At 37.2% G+C, this 25,681-nt stretch overlaps 1 protein-coding gene across 1 annotated transcript; it reads right to left on the reverse strand.

Annotated features, from left to right (window-relative positions):
• Positions 1-1,533: 1,533 nt before the first annotated feature.
• Positions 1,534-24,530, reverse strand: LOC142141576 (F-box only protein 36-like). The gene is made up of 4 exons (XM_075200194.1): positions 24,435-24,530; positions 13,532-13,640; positions 3,730-3,902; positions 1,534-1,746 (listed from the first exon to the last, which is right to left on the reverse strand). The coding sequence occupies exons 1-4, from the start codon at positions 24,528-24,530 to the stop codon at positions 1,594-1,596; spliced, it is 531 nt and encodes a 176-aa protein (XP_075056295.1). The 3' UTR covers positions 1,534-1,593.
• Positions 24,531-25,681: the final 1,151 nt, after the last annotated feature.

Below are 25,681 nucleotides of genomic sequence, written 5' to 3' on the forward strand. Positions count from 1 at the left end.
TGGTTGCTATCAGTAATGTCTTTGTCAGGTTTGTGGTGACATAAGTAAAGAATATATCATAAGTCACACTTAAGAGAAGTACAGGAGCATAGGTCATTTTATTTTTATACTACCAGGGTCACCCGGTGTTTTACAGTTTTTGTGCTTACATTAATGCCAGTGGAAGTTTGGAACTCTTCAGTTATGGAATCAGCAAAGTATTGGCGACTTTTACACACCATGCGCCTTAGCAGTCGTTGACCCCACTATGTGATTTTATGTGGTCTTCTGCTTCGTGACTGAGTTGCTGTTGTTCCGAAATGCCTCCACTTTCTAATAATGGGACAGGATGGTGGCTTAGTGGCAAGCACTTCTGCCTCACAGCACTTGGCTCATGAGTTTGATTACCGACTATGGTCTTATCTGTGTGGAGTTTGTATGTTCTCCCCGTGTTTGCGTGGGCTTCCTCCAGGTTCTCTGGTTTCCTCCCACACTCCCAAAACATACTAGTAGGTTAATTGGCTGCTATCAAATTGCCCCCAGTCTGTCTCTGTGCGTGTATATGTTAGGGAATTTAGACTGTAAGCTCCAATGGGGCAGGGACTGATGTGAGTGAGTTCTCTGTACTATATAAATAGCTGTTGATGATGATATTAATATCACTTACATTGGACCGTGAAATATCCAGCAGGGATGAAATTTCAAAAACTGTCTTATTGCAAAGGTGGCATCCTAATCACAGTACCACACTTGAAGTCACTGAGCAGAATGACCCAATTTTTATCACAAATGTCTGCAAACGGAGACTGCAGAGCTAGGTGCTTGATTTTATACACCTCTGGCAACGGGTCTGATTGAAACACCTCAATTCAATAATTAACAGGTGTGGCCAAATACTTTTGTCCATATAGTATATATGTGCATGTGTGTGTATGTATGTGTGTGTGTGATATATATATATATATATATATATATATATAATTATATACATACAATTACATACGTACACACAGGATAATATTTGCTGCAAGGAAAAATTACTACATTGTTATTATTAACTCTGTGTTTGCAAAGATAGCAAAATGAGCCGGTAGCTGGTGAGGAATGTAATTATTTATTGCAGAACAAACACTAATAGCAAAACAAAATAGAATCCAAGGATGCAGGAAATAAACAAAACTCAGGCCAGGTAATAAAAAACAGAATTTGGGTGTGGCTGGGTGAAAGAGAACAGTCTCTAAACTAATACTTATTATACAGGAATCAAGGACACTCACACTGTGGATGATAAGACACTGGCAGGTAGCAGAGAACTGATGCTGGAAAATTGCAGGAATGGTGATAGTCAATAGAGCCGGTGATGCATAGGAACAGGTACTGGAAACAGACAACCAACACACAGGAGCAAAACAAAACAATTAAAGACCAGCAATGTGCAATATTAGGGGAGGGTATAAAAAGCAATGGGGCAGGTGCAGGTGAGGCGCAATGTCTCAAAGTTCCACAAGAGCAGCACCTCTGATAAGACACAAGTACTGTAGGGGGTGAATATATATATATATATATATATATATATATATCTCTGAACATACATATGCAGCTTTCATTGTTTTTCTACCAAAACAAAGTGCTTCTTCTTTGCATCCAAACTGGACCTTCCACCTTTTGATTGGGTTTCCTTGTTGTCATTGAAACTGAACTGCTTTTTCTTATGTTTGTCTCTTGTCTTGGTTTGATTTTTTCCCAAAATTCCTCACTGCTGCACAGCTGAAAAATACATTTTTAGATTAAAATATCCTGCAACAGTTTAAATTAAGTATGTTAGTACATTACATAAAGTAGCAAAAACACTTTGGGCCTGATTCATGTTCGGACATACGTTCGATCAAATTTGTTATCACTAGCAATTTTATGAGCAACTGAAGATCTGTGCTCTTCATCTGGCCCAAAAGCAGTGTAGTCGTTTAGAGAATGACAGCACAATATGCAAACGAAATAAACTGACTTTTCCACAATGTAATTATAATTTTTTTTAGCTTCTGTGACTCTAAAACAAAATATTCAGTCTCAGAATGAATGGATGAATTATCACACCTACCGCACTCTCTACATTCCCTGTTTGAGGAACGATCAGCAGTTGGTCAAGGAATCAGTTGTGATTTTCATACACACTGCAGGATCAGAAGGCGGTTGTAATGAGATTATTATGTTTACCGACCAACCAAATGAACCGCCTATCAGTGCTTTGGAACGACTATCAGTCATCATGTACACACTACTGCGATATCTGGCTGACCAGTCGATTTTTTTGGTGTTTGGCTCGATAATTGGCTGAAAACACTGTAGTGTGTACCCAGCCTTTATCTCACTTCACTAGCTGGACACAGAGAAACACATCTAAGTCTCTAAGCAAGTATATATGGATATATAGGAGCTGGAGTGTAAGGCAACATGGAGGGATGCTTTGGGTGGTACCTGGGGTAAGATTACATAAGTTGATGACATTTGGTTGGTATATTTGGAAGTTAATAGAGTTGTGTAGTGTACTTTTTATACATTGTGTGTTAAGGGATTGAAAAATGAAGCTAGGCAAAGACTGTGTGTAGTGTACTTGTTATACATTGTGTGTTAATTGGATTAGAAAGTGATATGGGAAATTGTTATGTAGAAAGTGAAAACTTCACGATAAGGACAATACCTTCACGATAAGGACAATACCTTCACGATAAGGACAATACCTTCACGATAAGGACAATACCTTCACGATAAGGACAATACCTTCACGATAAGGACAATACCTTCACGATGAGGACAATACCTTCACTGAGGTTTGGGCCCCGTGGCACTTTTCACATGGCCCCTCAGCCCTCCCTGACACCCTCATATGAACATAGGACCTTAACTCACCCCCTTTAGACTTCCTCTACTTATCTCTCTCTACCCTTATATTACTTAACGGCTAGACCATTTAACTCCTTAAACCCATGTACCTCACAGTTTATATATACATATATCTCCTTTTACCCACCTTTCATTCCCCCGCACACACACCAAGTAGCTCTACTATCTTTTCTTATTATTTCTTCTTATGTTTTTCAAACCCTTTGTTACATTGTAACATTGTGGTTGTACTATGTTTTTTGAAACCTACTAAATAAACAAATGAAAAAATAAAATCATACATGTCATTATAATATACTTCAAATAAATCTAGAAATGCAATAAAGTGCATCTGGAATGTACAAAAGCATTGTGTTATTAGAATAGGCCAAGGTCTGATTTCCACCACCACAGAAAATATGTAAAAAGAAAACAAGTCCTTCTGTAGGGTTATAGGGACGTCTACAAACCAGGAGATACCAACAAGAACCCTTTTCCACAAATGGAATCTCATTTCAATATCTCATCCTACGAAACAAGATCTTGCGTTTGCATGTGAGTGAAATGAGGTGCACAAGTGTACCTAGCCCACACTTTGTTATGAACACACCATTCTCCCATCAGAACATGCAACATTTTGCACTGCAGCATATGCAACCATTTCAACTTAGAACTGAATTTGCACAAGAATAGGGAACTATGGCATCTAAATAATACTTAATAAACCAGTCTCCTTCGCTTACTGAGCACAGGTGTAGTATATTCATTTTTGCTGCTGTTGTTCAGCACATCTAAGCAAGAACTCAAAGAAAAAGAAACATAGTGCTTACTAGAACATGACCTTTGGGACAACAGCTGTGTATTGCTTACCTTCTGGTATGTCTTGCATGTTTCTGACAGCTGCTTAATGTCTTGTGAGTCAAGAAAAGATAAGATACGAATCTTGAGGCTATCTGGTATCCGAACAATGAAATCAAACTGTCCGCTGCACAAATTCAATACATAGTCCATTGTGTTCTTTCCAAAGATCTTTTCTAATGGTTCTAGACAGTTAAAAAAAGCAAAGCTGTTAATAATTTAATGTGAAACTGAGTGACATGTTTACAACACAAAGAAAATACTTGCAGAGAATGAAATATGTTCTCAATAAATAATATGTTGATTAGGCATTGTTTATAAGTGAAACTGACTGCCCAATACATTTTTTACCAGAGAAGAAAAAAAAACAAGAAATACATTCTACCAGTGGTCTGCACTTTAATGTTATATCCTAGGAGATAAATAAAAGTTATTCCATTACTTGCACATGTCCAATTTTATATAATTTTTGAGTATATAAGGACTCTTTGGCATATGTTATTTCTATATTCTAGATGTTTACATTATTTATAGGCAAAAAATTGTAGTTGACGCTTATACTTTAAGACTATGTGAGGTTATTAACGGCTGTCTCTATCGGTGGCTGACATTATTCCGACCCTGTAAATGTCAGCTCTTAACCGGCAGCCTAAATACCGGCACTTGCAGTGTGTAGACAGGTCGCCAATGTCGTCAGTGTGATTGGCGACATTCACAATGTCGCAAATCGCAATGCCGACATTAAAAGACCAATGCCGCCATGGTGGCATAGGCGGCTATATACCGGCAGCTATATAAGGCTATATACTAGCGGTTATATACCGGTGGCTATATCCCAGACCCAGCGGCATTGGTCTTTCTGATGTCGGCATTGTGATTAGCGACATTGTGAATGTCGCCAATCACACTGACGACATTGGACACCTGTCTACACAATGCAAGTGTCGGCATTTACAGTGTCAGAATAATGTACCCTACCCATCCCTATACATTCTGAAACACTCAGAAACATTCCATGTTATTTACCGCACTTTCAAAGTTCATGTCACCCTTTAATACCCTCTAAAAGCTGTTACTGACTTACTGTGCTTCCAACACATCTACACATAATAAGGTTGCTATTTTATTGCCTAATTCTGTAACTTTTACTATAACAGAATCCAAAACAGATAATAATGGAAGATTTATTATATTAGTAGGTCAGACTGAGCTGAAGAAATAACAATTACCAGTTTCTATGTTCTTAATTCAGAAAAAGCCAGAGTTTTCCACAATTTTTACACAGATTTGCATAAAATTCAAAAGGGCTGAATGCTTTAATACTTGGAGGAGACTTTAATATTGTCCTGCGTCACACAGTAGACAAGTCAACACCTACAAATGTAGGGTCAAAAGCACTATGGCTGAGGCAGGTCTGTTTGACTTTGGGAGAGAAAAAAATTCCTCCTCTATAGGTTATACATTTTATTTGCACTCACACCAGTCATATTTGTATATTGACAAGATCAGGGGATGTAGATCTTCCATCTAGGCCTTTACCTAGGTTATTATACGCCCCAATATTTGGTCTGACCACAGTAGACTTAATGGATCTTAAAGCTGCCCCAAGTCCAAGAATTAATCTTTGATTAAATCCAAAATTACTCTAACATACAAATGTATACCAAAACCCAATAAAGACCCAAAGAACTGCATAGTAATAGACCAACATCATTACTGAATAGATTTAATAGTATTCACAATAGTCCTACCTAACAGACTCAATCTGCTACTGTCAATCCTGACAAAGTAGGCTTCATATCTTCAAGGCAAGCTCTAGATAATATTCGTAGGTCAGTTAGTCATTATATTAATAGTCTAAAACTGCCTTTGGTAGTCTATGATTCCTTTGCCAAACTGTTTCAGGGAAATTGATATTTATTTATTTTTTTAAATCCAGTATTTTTATTGAAATTTTTTAAAATATAAACATACCAAACAACAAAAAGAAAAGAAAAACAATCGCATACATATCAGAATTAAATGACGGAATTTACAAGATTACAATAAAGCATAATAATAATAAATGTGCTATATTCATTCAGGATCATACATCGTAAATGCTTATACATAAGTATGTTACACATGCAGGGTTTATTACATGGACTCAGATACTTATTATAAGAACTGCGGGAGCCATAAATTTAAGTAAATAGAGCATCTATACTAGATGACACAGGATAGAATGGAGACTCTAACCATCTGTACCATATATTCTCAAATTTCTTCAGAGCCTGTCTGCTAGTATAAACAAATCTCTCGTGCCTTATGGTGGTATTAACCAGTGCCTTCCAATTTTTAACCGTGGGACTCGTCGGGGCCAACCACAGCCCCGCTATACATACTTTAGCCAACATCAATAACTGTGAAATGTACATTTTTGTCAGTTTATTAACTTTCCCCTTCAATCGGAGCCCAAAGATACAAGTGGCCGGTGAACTAAGAGACACTTCAATTCCAGTAACCTGAATACATCTCCTGATCCTTCGCCAGAAGATTCGTATACATGAACACTCCCATAGAAGGTGCCAAAAGTTAGCATTGATCGAATTGCATTTCGGACAGTTAGGGGTAACATCCGGACGAAATTTTGCCAATCTAATAGGGGTAAAGTAGGCTCTGTGTAAGATAAACACCTGTATTTGTTGAAATTTTAATGATGAAGTATAACCTTTAGTACTGTCTGTAACCATTCCCCACTCCTTGTCTGATAAAGGGCCAATATCTATTTCCCACTGATTCCTCAAACTATCCAAATCATCTACAGTGGATTCATACAGAAGACATGAATACAGGAAATTGATATTTATGACACACCGTCAGGCTACAAAATGAATAAAACTATTCTAGTACTGATCACAAATCAAACTCTTAATTCATTACGATCACACTTTAATAAACTTAGTGGTGACAAGTAACCCAGGATTAAGATATCTCAGGAGATTAAGGACTACTCATCTGTCGTAAATACTACCAGGCAACCCAACTAAGCCACATAATGTCTTGGCACGTGCAAGGAAGGCTGAAGAAATGGGTTAACATAGAGAAGGCCTTTGTTGAGGAAGACTATATGAAATCACTTACATGGTTACTTAGAAAACACAGACCCGTCTTGGCTTTTACCTTACCCACAATCAAATTTACTTTTAATGTCTGGTACACGGCCAAAAGGAATCATTAGCTTACGGAATACACTTCACCACTAACTCCTTTGTGGACACATCCAATGTTTCCGCAGGCAAAACGAATAATTTTGCACTACCTTGGATAGTTCTGATTTAGTCACTTTATTCACATTTCTGGGCAGTTTGGCCATTCCTAGGCATTATCAATATTTACAAATGAAAAGTTCAATTCAGTCTCAACCAAATTAAACTAAGCATTAGACAATTGATGCAATTTAAATGCCTGTTTGTAAATATAAACTATTTTAATTCTGTACAGTATTATGAGGCTGTCTGGGCAAGCGATTTGGGGATTACTCTTGATAGTGAAGTCTAAAAAGAGAAGGGTGAAATTCACATGAGCAAAAATGTATCAGCTCTCCTACTGAACAAACCCATTAATTCAAACAGTTGCTATTAGACTCATTACGCATATTTGAGAGAACGTGTATGACCCTCCACACTACATAATAGCACTAATTTATTGACCTCAATACTATATTTTATCTGTAGTAAAATATTTAATTTTCCATATAGTTGTGTGCTATCTGAGTAATTAAGTTAAATTATTAACACAGGAAAAAGAAAAGAATTACTGTTATATAGGGCATTCCTGGGGTACTAATGTTGTGAGGTATAGTTTTAGCATTTACATATTAATGTTCATCAGCAGATTAGGTCAACAACCCAGATGGAATTCAAAATAAAATGAAAATGAAATGTATGGTGCAAATATTATATTATTAATAAAGACAATGGGGCGCTATTAATAAATTTGATACTATATATATAGTACTGTGGCAGTTAAGGGGCCTGGCTTAAAAAGGGGTCCAAGCCTCAAACTCAGTAGTGCAATTGTGATCTGGATAAAAGATAAAGTAAATTTTTGGTGAGAAAGCTCTCAGTATTTTCCAATTCATTTTTTACTGTTAATTGCAAAATACTTTGGGTATGACACCTGCTCTTTGAATTAATACACGCGGAGGGAGATACTTGCTCGGCGTTCTGAAGCTTTAAAATCAAAACTGTTCCAAGAATGGATATTAAACAATGTTGAGTGTTTATGGCTAATTAAGCAGGAAAAATAGTATGTGGCTTGGTGGCCCATGGTTTCAGACCTGCTCAGGACTAATTGTTATTTTAATGTCCAACTGAACAATTTAATACTGCATTTCTGATTGTCTCTCTGGAATCTGTCTCAAGTTTGTCTGATAAGTTTGCACATCCCTAAATATTTGCCTGCAATTAGGGACTGTGAAATTGTGGCTTCCCACAGAGAAATGAAATAACACTTGCTGGTGCATCTGGTATAGACTAGATGGGTAATTACACTCTATGGGCCTGATTCAGCGTGGAGTGCAAGCTTAAATGTAACTTGCAATTGAGAAAGTTGCATGCAAGTGTATGCATACGTAAAGTGTATTCAGAGTTAAAGATGTGTCCAGACCTGAACGAGCAGCAGATGCGTCTGTTTGACAAAGGTCACACCCATCAGATATTTACTTCCAACTTACCAAAATGTACAAAAACCTTTTATTTTATGTTATGAACGAAACTGATATGAAGCATTTTTAACTTGGATAACCTAGCTAGTACAGCAAGAACAACTTCCCGTCATGCGTAAAAAAATTATATTATTTTATCTTTGCTAAAACACACCCAATCTATGGCCAAGCAACTATCAAAGTCTCAATAAACATTTCTAATTACATGAGGTTCGCTAGTTCGGGTGACTGTCATCATCATCATCTGTTACTTACACCTGCCCCTGACCATCTGCAAATAAAACTGCTTTTTCAGTCGTATCTGCGATCACGTCCCAGTCTGAATCCGTACGCAATTGTTCTTACTGTACATTGCCTATCCCTTCCCTCTTCAGGCGTAAGGAGCTGTAAGTGCAAAAAGTCACAAGTCTGAACAGTCGCAGTTGTGTACGTTCATTTTCTGAGCAGTGCGGGGAAAAAAGCAAAGGGGCATACATCTCACTCTGAATTGCACTCTAAGGGCTAGATTTACTAAGCTGCGGGTTTGGGAAAGTGGGGATGTTGCCTATGGCAACCAATCAGATTCTAGCTGTCATTTTGTAGAAGGTACTAAATAAATGAAAGCTAGAATCTGATTGGTTGCTATAGGCAACATCCCCACTTTTTCAAACCCGCAGCTTAGTAAATCTAGCCCTAAGTGTCTTGTGAGCCATCAACAAGTCCTTCCCCCACTGTCTTAAGTCTGTAGCATTGGTATTATTCTTAATTCTTCCTTTTCTTCCATTCCACATACAAAGTCACTTGCAAAATCCTGTTTAACAGGTCTTAAAATCTTCAGAATACTCCCCTTTCTTACCCAAGAGGATGTAAAAATATTAATTCACTCATGTCTGAACTATTGCAATTGTCTTCTTATTGGCTTTCCACATATTTGCCTATCTCTCGTAAGCTTGCGAGCAGGGTTCTCTTACCTCTCTGTCTGTATTACCCAGTATTGTTTTATTAATGTTTGTTCCCAATTGTAAAGTGCTACGGAAATTGCTGGTGCTATATAAATAAATGTTGATGATGATGATTGATGATTATCTCTCCAATATTTACCTTTCATGCCGATCTTACTCTGCTCCGCCTGTTAGTAGCTCTCTGCACTAGTGCCCCACACCTTCTAGTATAAAATTCTAACTTTTTACACTAACCTCCAAAGCTCTTTCCCCATTTTACATCTCATATTATCTCTAAATAATGTCCCCTTATTCTTAATAACTACACAGTGTACTCCATTCTGGTGACCTCATAGCATTCACCTGTGAATTTCCCTTCCACTACAGACCCTCTGCCACCTGAAATATTTAAGTACTCTCTCAAAGCTCACCTCTTCAGAATACAATGTTATAATAATAATAATAATAATAATTAGTAGCACAGAGGACCTACATCTTCATGGACGTTATATTACGCCAGGAAAGTGGCGTAACTGGCAGGGAAGCAGGTGATAGCAGCTTCCAGTTCCTTAATGAGTGCTGACACTGCAAAGGACCATTCACGTGAGATGGCATTTTAGGGCTCTAAGATTTAATTCTGCCCAGGGGTGAAGAGGAGGGGGCCAGCCGTTAGGTAACTGAGTGCAGGTTGTCGTGCCTCTTATTGAAAACCTTTGGGACCCCACCAAAATCTTACCCCGAATGTTCTAGTTACATCCCTGCACAAATATTGCTTCTAAACGTCTGGGGGTAAATGTATCAAGCTGAGAGTTTTTTTTGGCGGGTTTGAAAAACCAATCAGATTCTAGCTATAATTTATTTAGTACATTCTACAAAATGATAGCTAGAATCTTGTTGGTTGCTATAGGCAACATCTCCACTTTTAAAACCCGCTGGAAAACTCTCAGCTTGATACATTTACCCCCTGGACTGTTATATGCAATAATTACATGCTAACTGGCTTAAAAAGTCACTGTCATTCCCTAATAAAAATGAACAGAGGCTAAAGAAGCTCAAATCTGGTGTATGGACTGTCACAATACACACAGGAATAAATATAATTGCCTCTACGTTTATTTTACTGCTCTAAATGAGTGTACAAGTAATTAGACTTAATGATCATAACAAGTGAATGGTTTGACTGTTTTTTTAATTCTTAAGCTGGAACGGATGATTCCTGTAAAATGTTACACGGACACAAGAAAGTAAGAAAAGAAGTGCCCAGACATGCCTGGGCTTTGTGTGCCATTAATACAAGGTGTTACTTATTACACTATTTGGATACAATGGACACAGTTAGCAAGAAGGCTTTATAAACATAATTTTTTTTTTATAAACAATGTAAGTCTGCTCTTGAAAGTCATTACTGTATTTATTACAGTGCAGGGGGTTTGAATACTTAGGATGTAACATGAATCATTGATGTTGCAATTTTTTTATTTAATTGTTGCACTATGGTAACAGATATATACAGTTATGTGGCCAACATAATTATCCAGACAATATGATTTACTTGTCAAAGGCCCATTGAAAGTCTGATATATTTGGCAATGTAACAATTATGACTACAATTCAAAGTTGGCAACTCAGTTCACATCTAGTGTGTGGTCAACATTTTCCACAATACAGAATGATTTGAATGACGATACATACTGACGCAAGGAGCTAATAATAATGTTGTATTTATAAAAGGAGAACAAATCCACTGAATTTATTTTTATTTATATAAATAACAAAGATAACCTCATATTTAAATAAGTTAAATGTTTTGCACTTTATGCCATTTGGAAAACAGAAATATTCAACTTTATGCATGGATAATGCTTCTCATGTTCCCCGCAGTGTTTCCTACCCAGTGACATAGATGTCACCAACAGTTAACCGTCAGCCTGTACCTATACTGTGTTTCATATCTTCTGCATTCAATCTATAAAATTGTTGTGACTCTATGGAATACCATTGACTTAAACCAGAATAGGGAATTGCTGAGACCAGTAGCTCATTAACCTACATTAGGGCAATAAGCATTCCCTTTAATTCTAATAATTATGGCAAGTGTCTTAAATTTTATTTATTTATTTTAAGATTTTATATTTTATATATTTTAAGGAATGGAAATATTGAGTGCATTGTATATTAAAAAGTAATTCCACCCAATGCTAAAATATTTGTTTTGGGTGGTTGGATTTAAGAAAAATTAAGTACAACACAACTTATTTAATTGTGCTATGGCGATATATTGATTAAATGGATCCTTCAATGCCTATAATGGTCCAGCACAAAAGTTCCTCTCTCCTGCTATCAGTTGGGTTGTCATCAGTGGTCAAAGTATAAATTTAGAAGTGGCAGTATAGAAAATGTAATGGGAATGTAAGTGAATGGAATGTTATATTGTTACAATGAAGGCATCAGGAGAAGAGGCGGTATGGCATACTACCGTATACACCCCATTTCTACCACTGGTTGTTGGTGAAAAAGAAATTCACTGTGAAATGGCTTTAACAGCTCTTTCAACAGTGCACAGTAAATAAGAAGATATTAGATCATTGTTGTGAAGTCAGAAGTTAAAAAGAGTAAGGTAACATCATCTTCAGTGACTGAGCTGAGAATGCAGTCGCAGGTAGATACTGTGTGGTGTCCTGTGGGATATGTCTAGTTCAGCATAATTACATTATCTTATTGTGAAGATTTGTTCTTGATGTAGTCTGCAGTCTAAGAGCAGTTGGTTTTGGGAATCAAATGTGGAAAACAGGTGGTGGGGACAAGTGTAGGTCATACAATTTGTAGTTGGGGAAATTAGAGTTTAAACCAGTTTTCTTCCATTTCTATTTAGCATCACACGTGAATTTTTGCAGGAACTTGTAAGGTAAGTGAGGGAAAGTCTCCTATAATAATCTGTCACTGTCTTTTATGCAGTCCTTTTAATATTGAAGTGCCGCACAATACACTCTAAAGGCCATTATCCTAAGTGCAAAAATGCAGCACTACAATACATTTCTATTTGTGCAAACCTGACTACAGTATTTATCTGCCCACATTCCAGTATTTGGCACTGCCCCTATACAATCAGCCAGTGCCTACTATCACTTTGGAACTGCACCCTTATCAAATTAAAAACTTTTAACACTTTTTTCCTAAACTACTGCTTATCCAGCTTCGATTATGTCTTAACTAAAGCCATGAGTGTGAGGACAGTCTCTATTACATATTTCACTTTTCTGTGTAGGTACTTGTACACATATAAACATAAAAATCCATATTAAATACCTGGGTTGTAAAACAATTGCCATCCCATTCAAAGTATAGGACAACTGCCAAATATCAACACCTCACGGCTCTCCCTTTAAAATCAGGTTGTTTTGTGGGGAGAAAGAGGCTCTGCAGCTTCTGGCAAACCAGGGTATGTCCCCAAAACATTGCCTTGTCCACCCGGTGAAATGAAATGTATTTATTTTTCAGTCCTGCATTAAGCTAGGAATGTCAGGACCCACTGAGCTGTTCCCATCAGAGGATGCAAGGCCTGCAGATTCCACCATCTTGTCTTAAACATCAGCGTGCTTCCCATAAGAATGGACACATGGGTAACAATGGGTGCGTGGATGTCACAAAGTGGCAAATGCACTGCATTTTAGTTCATAATTAACCATTTCTACCCTTACTGTCTAAACTCCTCCACCAACCTCAATAAAGTTATCCACAAAATGGTAATTATGACATTTCTATGCTTATGATCTTGGTCTATAACTTTTGAAACATCTTATGGTGCTGGATTTGGTATTCGTGATTCTTACTGTTTGTCTTTTGTTAATTGAGTTTTGGATACTAAATAAAACTATCATTGAATTGTGAGCTCAAAATGACAGTCCAACTTTAGATATATTTATCTTCCAAGCAGAGTTTCATGTTGTTGCCAATGGTAACAAAAATAAAGGAATCTGCCTGGAAAATAAAATAATCTGAAGGTGATCCTCTTCTAATATACCAAATGTGAACAATAACAAGTAAAGGGTAAGGACTCAGAAGGAAAATGAGAAAATGGAAAAAAGCAATTGCATAAATTGTTTTATATCAATCTTATTTACAGAAAAACAAATTTGACCAGTGTAAATGGCTATGGTTCATGTTATGCGGTACACCTGAAACTTACTGTGTAACATTGTTGCTTCTAAGAATTCACTGTGTGTTTTCCTTACTTCTCTTGGCAGGATTTTCCTGTGCTCAGCTCGGACAGAGATCTTCCAGGATCTTAAGGTAACCTAAGAAAGATCAGGATGACCAGAGTTACAAGCGTTCTAATAAGTTAACAGGCACCACAATATTCTTCTGTATATATATAAAGAGATCTATCACCAGAATTTTCCCCAGAATTTAATTTGAATACAAACTTGGCTGTATAATGGTTATTTGAGATTTGCACTAAGCTTCCTGTTGTTTCATTACTTTGTTCTGTTTCAAGCTTTATGTTAGTTTCAGTTTAGTCAATGTTGGATTAGAGATGAGGGGAACTGATTTGACTGGGCCAATAACTGGTAAAAACAAAGACAGCGAATATGTAATGCTTCCAATTTATTCAATCAATTAATGGCAATACACACAAACCTAAAATAGCTCTATAAGCAAATTGGATATTGTTTTAAGTGCCAAATTATTTGGGCAATATATACAGCTTTAGTGAACTGGTTCAGCTTGATGAACAGCAAGTTTATAATGCTATGTATTCTGGGTGTTTGCTCACTGAAACAGTCATAAATACTTTAAGTTCCACGTTTACATTTTTATTAGAAAACTGACGAGAACACTCTACACATAGTAGACTCGCACGTCAATTGATTTCATAAAAAGAGCAAGTATGTTGTAATAAACAGCAATAATATCTGCCCCAGGTTCACTGAAATATATCTCTCACTCGAAAGTAAGTATTTTTGGCAAGGACAAACGCTGAGTTTAGATACAGATCTCAGCTTCATTAAAGTGCAGGGCTCCAGGCTTCCTCCACATAAGTCTCTATCATAATGTTACCCTGTCTTTTAGAGTCATGTTAATATGGACTTGCATCACTCAACACTATGACCTCAATACCTTGCCTACTCTATCTAACTATATCAAAGTGTCCACAAAACAATAATTATGGCATTTTTTTAGGGTACTGAATTTCAGACTCTAATGTATGTCATAATTCCTGTGTGTTACCTAAGTTTTGGGGACTAAATAGTGAAACAATTTCTCCTTACTGTGAATTTTGAAACAGGAAATTATATCATCGTGAAATACTTTGGAATTGCTAATGGTCCAAAAACACTATCAAAGCATCTATTAAGATGACAAACTGAATCTCTGCATGCAGAAATTTTATAGTGTTCCCAGAGTAATTAATGAACAGTCCCTACCTTTTGGTTGAGGGACTCATTAAAAGATGTGCATTTTATAAAAAAAAACAATGGTTAGGTAGAATGAGGCAGTCAGACATTGTTTTTTTGGTTCAGAAGATGTAATGTGTGCCACACCTTATATCTTTGAACTATAATCATTAACATTATTGTTATTATCATGTAATATTGGTTCACTGACCCTTGCTACTTTCATGACACTATCTTTGTACCTGTCATCAATATAATGTAGGATAACCTAAACCAGGTTATCTTTCTTTTCATATATATAGTTGTCCAATATAATGTTTCTAAGTCTTACATAATATATGAAGCTAATTACGAGGTGCACCTGATGCTCACTGCAAAACATCTTGGTTTTGGACCATTGCACCTTGATGGTCCAGCCAGTGCCTATTAAGGTTTGCACCTCCTCTGCTGTCTTGTGAGCATCCTTTACAAAATGAGAGTGTGCCTCTATAAACGAAGAAGCGGAACAGATTAAAAAGGTGCACTGTAAATGCCACATCAAAGTGCAACCTCCTAGCTCTTTAGTAACACCCTATTCAATTAAATAAACAATTCTGTTTTTGTCATAGTATACTGCTTGGCTTCACTTTATTTATGGCTTTAATTAATCATGAAAGCGAGAGGACATAGCTACTCTTTTTATTATATGTATCTCTTTATTATGAAGCTTTTAATTACATTGGTCAGAGAGCACCTCAAAATTCACTTCTCCACTGAATGTCTATCCTTCTAATGGCACCCACTTGAAGAAGAAGCGCATTTGTATGGGCGTTGACCTGTGCAAATAAACAGCCCTAGTGTAGCAGGGTGAGACACTGCCGCATCTGAGAAAAGGGTTGATGTCTTTATTAAAAGCTAGAATTGCCCGGGTTTAAATCTTCAAGTTATTAAGTTATCAATGAGTTAGATGTAACAGTCAACCTTTTAAAATAATTAGCAGCTCTTCTAACACACCAATCAGTTGGCTGCCCAGTGTCATTTTTGTTTTTATATTAAATGTCATCCAAATCCATCCAGTGAAAGGTCCAGAACAGGCTCCCAGGTCAAAGTTTTGCCCAGCGTACACCAATGGGAGGTCTGACCGGGACCCCAACCCCCTAGTATATCTTCTGGGATACAAAGTTATTAGTCTGTGAAGTTTTTGTCCAAATCCATCCTGCGAACTGTCAAAGTCGTATAATTGGATGAACGAAAGTATATTGGTTAATATTGTTTTGACGTGCGATTGCGATCCGTACGCCACGTAACACGTGGCATGGTGCGATCGCAAGGTAAAATACGCACGCACACACTCGCATTACAAGATTTAGTTATTTATATAATTCATATTCATATTGGTTCCGTTACACTTTAATTTATGAGCAGATAGTATTTGGTTTATTATTAGTTTATATATATATATATATATATATATATCTATATATATATCTATATATATATCTATATATATATATAATGATTATATGTACACTTCAGTGATATTCAAGGTTCAGGTTATAGGAAAGGTATCATGCCTAGTATCATATTGAAACCCTAATCATCAGCAGCTGTCCAGTGCAGTCGGCGAAGAGATCGCACATTGCATACTTTAGTTATTGATATTAGGAAATAAACCTTTGTATGATGCTGGCTATGAAATGCTAACTGTAACTGGAGCATTGGCGGGAAGAAAGGAGCTCATACCCTGGAGAGATGACCCCCACCTTTGGATTCCTTAGATTGAATCAGCCTATGACCTGTTTACCCTGGAACCACCCTTGTCTTTACCTATAGAAGCAAGCTACGTCATCTCTATTGTTCACTGTGTAACACTGTACTGTATATAATCATAGCTGCACCCCCATGGCCCTCAGTCTTCACTGATCACAGTATTCTAACAGATATACTGTCCACCGGGTCCCGTGGTTAGCGCAGCGAGCGCATGCAATAAGAGCGCGGTATGTATGTATCTTTTGGTATTGGCTGTACTGTACTGTATCAGAATATAATAATGTATTGAATTGTTGCTAAAATGAATCACTTTGTGCGTTAGAAACACAATACAATCGCCTATGTAATGCTTATTTGAAATCGATAGAATTACTTTAACAGAACACTAACGGCAGGTCCGACCAGGACCATAACCCCCCTAAAACCTGTCCAAAAAACTGGACGACCTCATGTTGATTTGATCCCGATTGGTGTAGGGATGACCTAATGCATAATCGGACAGTCAAACAAACAGACCAATGAATTTTATATATAAGATTGAAACAAAAATAAATCCCATATCACTTTGTCAAAATTAAAATAGACTATATACAACATCAAAGGGTAAAAAGGACCAATAGGAATGAAAACTTCACATTATGTTAACACTTAATTCTCCTATAATCCCTCCACAAAAACTACTGCATCAGTTCACAAATAAGATAACTATAGACATCAAAGAAACATGACAACCCCTAAAACAATACTCTGCATTATAACAACCCCGCCATCAATCTATAATGCCACCCACACAACATTTACTGTCAGGAAGTCAAAACAAATGTTAAATGTATGTAAACGTTACTGAAAAAAAGGATTTCCACAAAATCTAGTAGTGAAAGAACACAATAGATAGCCAAGAATCAAGAGACTTCCAGATGTTAGCTAAAAAGGTTAACCTCTTGGGAGTCAGGAGGAAATCTCACCCATTCCTTAGAGGAGTATGAGCCTATTTAAGGGCTCTAATTCAGTTTAGTCTTGGCTGGTGTCTGGATAGGGTAGAAGTCTCACACCTCTCCACTGAAGGAGTCAAATACACTCTATGGATAAAAGTATTTGGCCATACCTGGTATTAAACTGAGATGTTTCAATCAGAGCCGTTGCCAGAGGTGTATAAAATCAAGCACCTAGCCATGCAGTTTCCATTTGCAAATATTTGTAATACAAAATACATCTTCTGAAGAGCTCAGTGACTTCAATTGTGGTACTGTGATAGGATGCCACCTTTGCAATAAGATGGTTCGTGAAATTTCATCCCTGATGGACATTCCACAGTCAACTTTAAGTTATATTATTAGAAAGTGAAAGTGTTTAGGAACAATAGAAAATCAGCCACGAAGACTATGTAAAATCTTCAGCTATGGAATCTGATTCCATAGCTGAAGAGTTCCGAACTTCCACTGGCATTAATACAAGCACAAAAACTGTGTGGCGGGAGCTTAATGGAATGGGTTTCCATGGCTGAGCAGCTGCATGCAAGCCTCACATCACCAAGACCAATGCCGGATGCAGTGGTGTAAAGCACACAGACTCTGGACTGTGGAGCAGTGGAAATGTGTTGTGGAGTGAAAAATGACGCTTCTCTGTTTGGCAGTCAGATGGGTGAGTCTAGGTTTGCGGATGCCGAGAGAACGTTACCTGCCTTACTGCATTATGCCAACTGTGAAGTTTGGTGGAGGAGGGATAATGGTACGGGGCTGTTTTTCAGGGTTTGGGCTAGGCCTCTTATCTCTAGTAAAGGGCAATCTTAATGCTTCTGCATGCCAAATCATTTTGGACAATATTATGCTTTGTGGCAACAGTTTGGGGAAGGCCCTTTTCTATTCCAACATGACTGTGCCTCGGTGCACAAAGCAAGGACTACAAAGACATGGTTTGATGAGTTTGGTGTGGAAGAACTTGACTGGTCCGCACAAAGCCCTGACCTCAACCATATCACTGTTGAACCTTTGGGATGAACCAGAACGGAGATTGCGAGCCAGGCCTTCTCGTCCAACATCAGTGCCTGACCTCATAAATGCTCTACAGACTGAATGGAAACAAATTCCTATAGTAACACTTAAACATCTTGTGGAAAGCCTTCCAAGAAGATTGGAAGTAGTTATTGCTGCATAAGGGGGCCAACTCAATATTAAAGTATATGCATTTGAATACAATGTCATTATAGTCCCTGTTGGTGTAATGGTCAAGCGTTTAAATACTTTTGTCCATATAGTGTATCTTGAAGTTTCTGCTTTGCTTTGCTGTTCGCCTGTATTGCTGTTATGTCGTAGATCCTCACAATAAGGCTCCTGTTTGACCCAGACTCAAGACTGGTGACATGTTGTTAACATACTACAAGTTAGTGTTAGAGTGGGATCAAATTGGGTCCTGCCTTGAAAACTTGGATGCCAGCATGGAGTCAGTGATGCAGCAGTTCTTGGCACATCTTAAGGATGCTGAGAGATGGCATAGAAGCTGCCTCCACTCACCCTTCAATGGCTCCTGTAATTCCTAAAATGAGGTTTGGCAATGATGTTGATGCTTTCCTGACCACCTTTGAGTGAGTGGTCACCCCTCAGACTTTGCCCAGAGATTGTTGGGCTATTTGAGTTGCGCCTCTGCCAATGTGGCAGGCTCAGGCAGCCTATGAGGTGCTCTTCGCTGGTGAATGAACTGTTGCTCACTGGATGTTTTTAGTTTTGCATATCATTCTCTGTAAACTATAGAGACTGATGTGCGTGAAAATCCCAAGATCTGACATGCTTAAACCACCCTGTCAGGCACCATCAATAATTCCACGATCAAAGTCACTTAGATGACATTTCTTCCCCATTGTGGTGTTTGGTCTGAACAACAATTGATATTCTTGAACGTGCTTTTATGCAATAAGTTGCTGTCACAAGATTGGCTGATTAAATATTTTCATTAACTGGCAATTGTACCTAATAAAGTGGCCATTGGGTGTGTGTGTGTATATATATATATATATATATATATATATATATATATATATATATATATATACAAGTTAACCCGTGCATGATACTCATGCATTCTAGTCAAATCAAGCTACTTAAGGTGTTAAAAAGGTTCTTGTCATGCATTTGGGCCATAGCCCAGGCCTCCTCAGGGGAAGAGCGTTACTTCCCGATGTAAGCGCCCTTTTTTAACGTGGTTTTGTCCACATGTCACCACCTCATCATTCTTCTCCATCACCTCATCCTTCATTTTCATCGCCACATCTATCCAGATGTCTATCCAGACACAGGTATCTCTCTCAGCGGTCCTGAGTATCACACTCCTCTCGCTCTGTCACCCCCGGCAACCACCAACCACTCTCAACTGTCACCCCCGGCAACCACCAACCACTCCCAACTGTCACTTCTCCTTCAAGAAATATATATATATTTTTTTTAAATCTTTATAAACACTTTTAACAATTAACAAATTAAATTAACAAATTAAAAACATCTTAGTATACCAAATTTCAGCCCTTTCTGAATTTTTTTCCCCACACACACTAAGAATTTAGTAGGTCAGTGTATAACTCCGCCCAGCAGGTGGCGCTGCAGCTTGGTTTTATTTTTTCCACACACACATACAGACAGACTAACACACACCACTAGACATTTATATTATAGATTGTAACATAGGGAGGCATTTATCTGACAAGAGGCAGAGAAAGTATACAAACAGAATAAAACATTGGCACAGTTATGCACCTAGGTTGAGATTAAACCAGGTAAAAACGTATGTGTAGTGTAGTTTGTTAACTTACATGATTTCATCTCAGCAAACAGACAGGGTGTGTCTGTTAGTGCAAACAGAGCCAGTAATGGGCGTTTCCTTTTAAAGAGAAGGTGGGGGTGTCACCTGCCCATCAAGCTAGGGCTGGGGGAGGAGTATCATGCATAAAAGCTTGTTTGTGTCATTTGTGCACTGAGACCAACGCTGGGGAAGCTGGCTGGTCTTGAGAGAGATTGTCTATGTCTAGCTAGCGTTTAGGTTTTCCATATCTGCTGTGAATTCATGTGGTGTCAAATACATGTTAAACCATCCTGACAATAAAGCTACATAAAAAGAAGAAGTTGTTCGTGTGTGCTTCAGCAGTAGCGGGCTCTTGCCACAATATATATATATATATATTATATACACACACACACACACACACACACACACACCATATACATAGTATACACGAGAAGAAACCTCAATTAATTACATTATACATACATAAATACAAATTAAACAAAGCTGTACAGGAATGTAGGTTCCAACTTCCACCCTACATGATGGTTCCACAGGTAGAGAATTTGATCCTAAATAAATTCACCACAAGAACACCCTGTATTGTGCTCTGTACAGTCCGTGACAAGATTATTTGATACCAATGGTAGTTTCTTCAGAAGAAATATGTGACCCTTATTCCTGGATAGTACTGCTTTCAAAGGAGTGGTGAAAGACTAACAAATCAGATTAATTTGATTGCATTCAAGCTAAATCTGGAGGGACTTTACTTAAGTTCTGTATAGTATAGGACATGTTACCACTCTGATTTTACCTTTATGATTGTGACCAGAGTATAATGGATCCAATTGAACTATCTGGCTTACCCACAAATTAGCATCTCTTTAGATATTTTTTGGACTCCCTGTACCAATTTATATATGTATTGAGAGTGCTGACATCGTACATATGATTCTTCTACCACCGGAACACTCCCTTATAGGAAATGCTAATTTTTATGTGCTTTTATCTGTGATAATAAATTCTATAATAGATATCTTATACTGGTCTTATGATAATTATATTTGAACATATGAAGTCCTCCTGCTTAGCGGTTTTTCTTGTTGCTTAAAATACAAATCTCGCATTAAAACAGATCGAGTACATAGTGTATGAGTTTGATGAAGGAAGTGCAGAGATAAGACTGTGGGTACAGTGATCTGCACATGAGAGCTTACAGTCTAGAGGCAATCTTCAGGCATGAAACCTGGACTTATGTTACATAGATCGAACATATGATATTATCAGGCAACAACATTGGTTTATATCTACCTTTATTAGTACAGATACAAGAGAATCAGTAGTACAGTAAATTATTCTTGAAAACTATTTATTAAAGAACAAGAAATCCAAGAAACTGAAAAGTATGCTGACAGCGTTGTGTTCAAAATGTATGCAGTAAAAAGCTTTAGTTAATGTATCCCAATATTTTCTTAAACACCAGATTATTTCTAATATTTTGTATCTGTAATTATGGAAATTCTAAAATCATCTTCCAAATTATAATCTCCAACAGAAAGAAGAAAGGCACATAACTATGTGTAAGGAAGCAAGGTTTATGATCACAATAAACAAAATATTGACTTAGGAAATTAAGATAAGCACTGGAATTAGTTTTGTAAGAGTAGAGCAAAGCTGGTTTATAATTATATTGGGTCTTCCAGCTCAGCTATGAGAACAGAAGGAAAGAGAGATCAATACAAATCATTGAAAACTGTAACTACAAACCTTAAAACAATTAATGTTTTACAAATTCCCTCACATGAAATGCACATTTTTACATATGCAGAGAATACTTCATTCTGAAACTTTCCTGCCGGACACAAAAGTATTGTTATGTGTCATGTGGTGACATTTGGCTATTTAGGTGATGTCTTGTAGAAATGCAGGCGGTCTTTCAAGAATTATTTACTTTTCTTCAATGCATTAGCGTAAGAATTATGGTCATGAAAGTACAGGCTCTTTTTTTCTATTAAATGGTACTTAATGTTATTATTGTCATAAGCTTTTATGTTACATTTCCTAAGCATACTGAGGGGCGTATTCAATTGTGAGCGTTAACGCTGAAAAACGAGTGCTCAAAAAATATTACCGTTTATACGGTAATATTGCGCGCGAAAAGCGTTAATACGGTAGTTTATTCGCGGAATTTCAGCTCGCACCTCAGCTCGCAGCGAGCTGAAATTCCACGAGTAATTAACGTATTAACGCTAAGATTTTTCGAGCGCTCGTTTGTTAGCGTTAACGCTAACAATTGAATACGCCCCAAAGATATTTTATATTTGTAAATGTGTATATCATTCATGGGAGTTGAGGGGTTCATCTTATCACAATGTTTAAAAGGTAAAAAGGGAAAGCTAAGATTAAAGGAAAAAGGGACAATATTTATACATATAAGATACAGGAAACACTGTAACTTGGAAATGCAAACTGTAATATGAATTTATACAATAAATCATCACATTTGATAAGAATACAGATTACCTCTATAGTATTTTGGTCAGGAGCTCAGCCTCAGGTACAGTAGGCGACCCCTAAGCTGTGTCACAATGAATTATAATTCAAAGTAAGAATAGTTTTGAAGCCAAAAATAAACTCCTCCTTTCTAACATTTTTATATACTCCATAGATGTATGCAATTTCTGACAGTAATTATTGGTCAAAATGGGAAGAATCTGGGAATTAGAGAGGAGGAGGGTGATAGGTGGAAGTTTTGTCTAGGGCACCAAGAATCCTTGCATTCCATTTCCTGTTGCCTTAAATATAGGAATATTTGCTTTACAAATAAACAAACCATATTAGTCTGGCATAGATGGCACACAGTTAACAGTTTTACCAGATTATGAGTAAATCTTTGCAAGTAAACTCATCTTTGATTAGCTCATACAAGCAGCGATCTTAGATGAACAGTCCAGGGTGTTATAGCCAGGCCCTTCTGTCTCCCCCTTCCTGTCTTCTGTCTGCCCATCAGCTTGTGAGTCTCCCCTCAGCCTGCGAATCTCCCCCTACCTCCATTCTGTCGCCCCCTCAGCATGTGAGGGGCATGTAATGCCATTAATTTAATGTTAGAGCTGGCAGGAGGGAGACAGACAAATATGCCTATTAGATTAAATATGAATATTTATTAATTTAATCTCAGGAAGGAGTCTGATTATTAAAAATGGGTGCTTTGATTTAATGTCAGGTCTATACGGGTGGAAATAGGCATATTTATTACATGGGAATGATATTAAATAAATTCTGGGGCTGATTGGGTGAAAGGAGGCCTGTTTATTAAACAAAAAAGTTACTGATTTAATGTCCGCCTGATTGAGGGTGGAAGTCCTACATTTTTCACTCATTGCTCAGCTTTCGAGGAGGAGAATGGTAACTCTATTCCAAACAGGGACCCATCATTCCAGAATCTGGTCAAGCAGCAAGTGAGCTTAAGACACCAGCAGCAGCACCAGTTAGTCAAAGCTACAAGAACAGATAGGAGAGATGCTGGTTTCAGTCTTATTTATGTCTAACGTAAATCATGGGAGGAAGGGGACAGCAGGTTTGACTGTCCAGAACTGCAGAGTTTTGAGACGAGTTACAAATTTAAATTTAGTCAAAAAATTCAAGCTAGGGTTAGAAAAGAAGAAAACTGAGAAGAACAGTGAGCATTATAAACACGCAAAACAGTTTATATACTAAAAAAAATAATCAGAAAATACTGTAAGTACCATGTCACTGTCAGTGGGCTGTAACAAAGGAATGCAAACTGCAATTTAAATTAATTTAAAAGCTCAGCCGCAGGTAAAATAAGTAAATTGTGGCCTGGGCACTATAAATTGTAAACAACGATCCTTTATAAATGTATTTCTTTATAAATTCACTAGATGAATTACAAAGTAAAGCTTTAGAAAGGTTAGTCTTACTTTAAATGTAATTACATTTTTGACTATTTTAGCTACATACAATGTATCATAAATAATAATGCAGAGATGTCTAACAAACTCATTAGTCAAATCAATAGCTTGGAGCCACAGCTATTATCCTAAAGATGTTTTACTGCCCTTACAAAAGTTAAATTTAAATTAAGTGCCTAATTGCTTGATTTAATCTTCCCTTAAGAATCAACAATCGAGTTGAGAAATAAAAAATTAGCTTCACCTCTTTTTTCGTGATGGTAAGATGGTGAAAATCTTTGCTAGGAGCAGGAGCCTGGCACTGCATTTCATACAATGTATCTTGCAGAAGAGAAACCATAGTAAAATATGTATTGTCCCCTGCCAGTTTCAGTGGTTTATGTAAGGCTATTTATATGCCTTCTATGATCTACTCCCTCCTCCTTAGGTGGTTTGGCAAATCTTCCTTGATTAGGGAGCATTGCATTCTTGGGTTCCATCTGCTGAATGCAAGTGCTAATATTTTATTCACTAAGCAAACCTGACTATGTTTACAGAGCAACCTGCTCAGTTTCTGGCAAAGGGACAATACGAGTGAAGATCAAAACATTTGAATTAAAACCTGAAGACAGATTAAACTCTACAATGTAACAGCTTTTAGGCTTATTGTAAATGGATCATTATCCTCACTCACAAAGACTAACAATTTGCATAGTGGTATGCTATCGCATAAACTCAATCACATTTCTGCTTTATCATTTTGTCATATCACAAGAAATATATTTCCTCAATGAGATTTATGATTCATGTATTGTACACCAAAGATGATCAAAACTCTTCTTGACTTTTCAATGGACAAGACCATATTCACCATTATTTTTAGGCTTATATGCTTAACTGATATTATAAAGCACTTACTGGATAAACTCTTTCATTGACTCGTAAAAGTGTATGTTTGGGTTGTAAACTAATTTTAGTCATCATTCACTGTCCTACCTCTAGTTTTTATTACACAGATATGTATGGTTATGCAATAGCATCCAACATTAATTTATAAATGCAATACATCTCTATCCAGTAAAATGTTTTGCCAGAAAGTGTTTGTACTTACTAGAATAGGCAACAGTATCATACTGTTCTTTTATACAAGACTCTTCTCCGCCACCTGTCTTTGTCACAAACTACTGTCTTGTAAAATAAATAGACCCTGGTGCCTGGAGATCACTGACACCTAGTGCAAAGTAGGTAATAGGTGAGCAGTAATGAAAGTTCAAAACTAAGGCCTAGTATACAGGAAACGGAAAAGCAAAGGTTGAGTCTCTAGCTAGGCTCTTGTACACAGGTATGGGATAAACATGATTAAAGGTGCCAAGCTGGAATCTTGTATACACGTAGTGATAAGCAATGGTAAAAGTTCCACGCTGGAGTCTTGTGCATAGGTAGCAAATAATGGTAGCTAGAGATATAGCCAAGGTCTGGCACACAAGCAGCGGACAAACGATGGTCAGAGGT

This window comes from Mixophyes fleayi, chromosome 2, assembly GCF_038048845.1.
Source record: "Mixophyes fleayi isolate aMixFle1 chromosome 2, aMixFle1.hap1, whole genome shotgun sequence".
Taxonomy (NCBI): domain Eukaryota; kingdom Metazoa; phylum Chordata; class Amphibia; order Anura; family Limnodynastidae; genus Mixophyes; species Mixophyes fleayi.

What these genes read in the sequence shown, in the direction of transcription:
- LOC142141576 (XM_075200194.1), bottom strand. Translation starts at nt 24,530, where the DNA reads ATGGTTTCTCTTCTGCAAGATACATTGTATGAAATGCAGTGCCAGGCT. An exon ending in TTACCATCACGAAAAAAGAG is followed by an intron (nt 13,641 to 24,434) that starts GTGAAGCTAATT and finishes GATCTTTCTTAG; the next exon opens with GTTACCTTAAGATCCTGGAA. An exon ending in AGAAGCAACAATGTTACACA is followed by an intron (nt 3,903 to 13,531) that starts GTAAGTTTCAGG and finishes TTAACTGTCTAG; the next exon opens with AACCATTAGAAAAGATCTTT.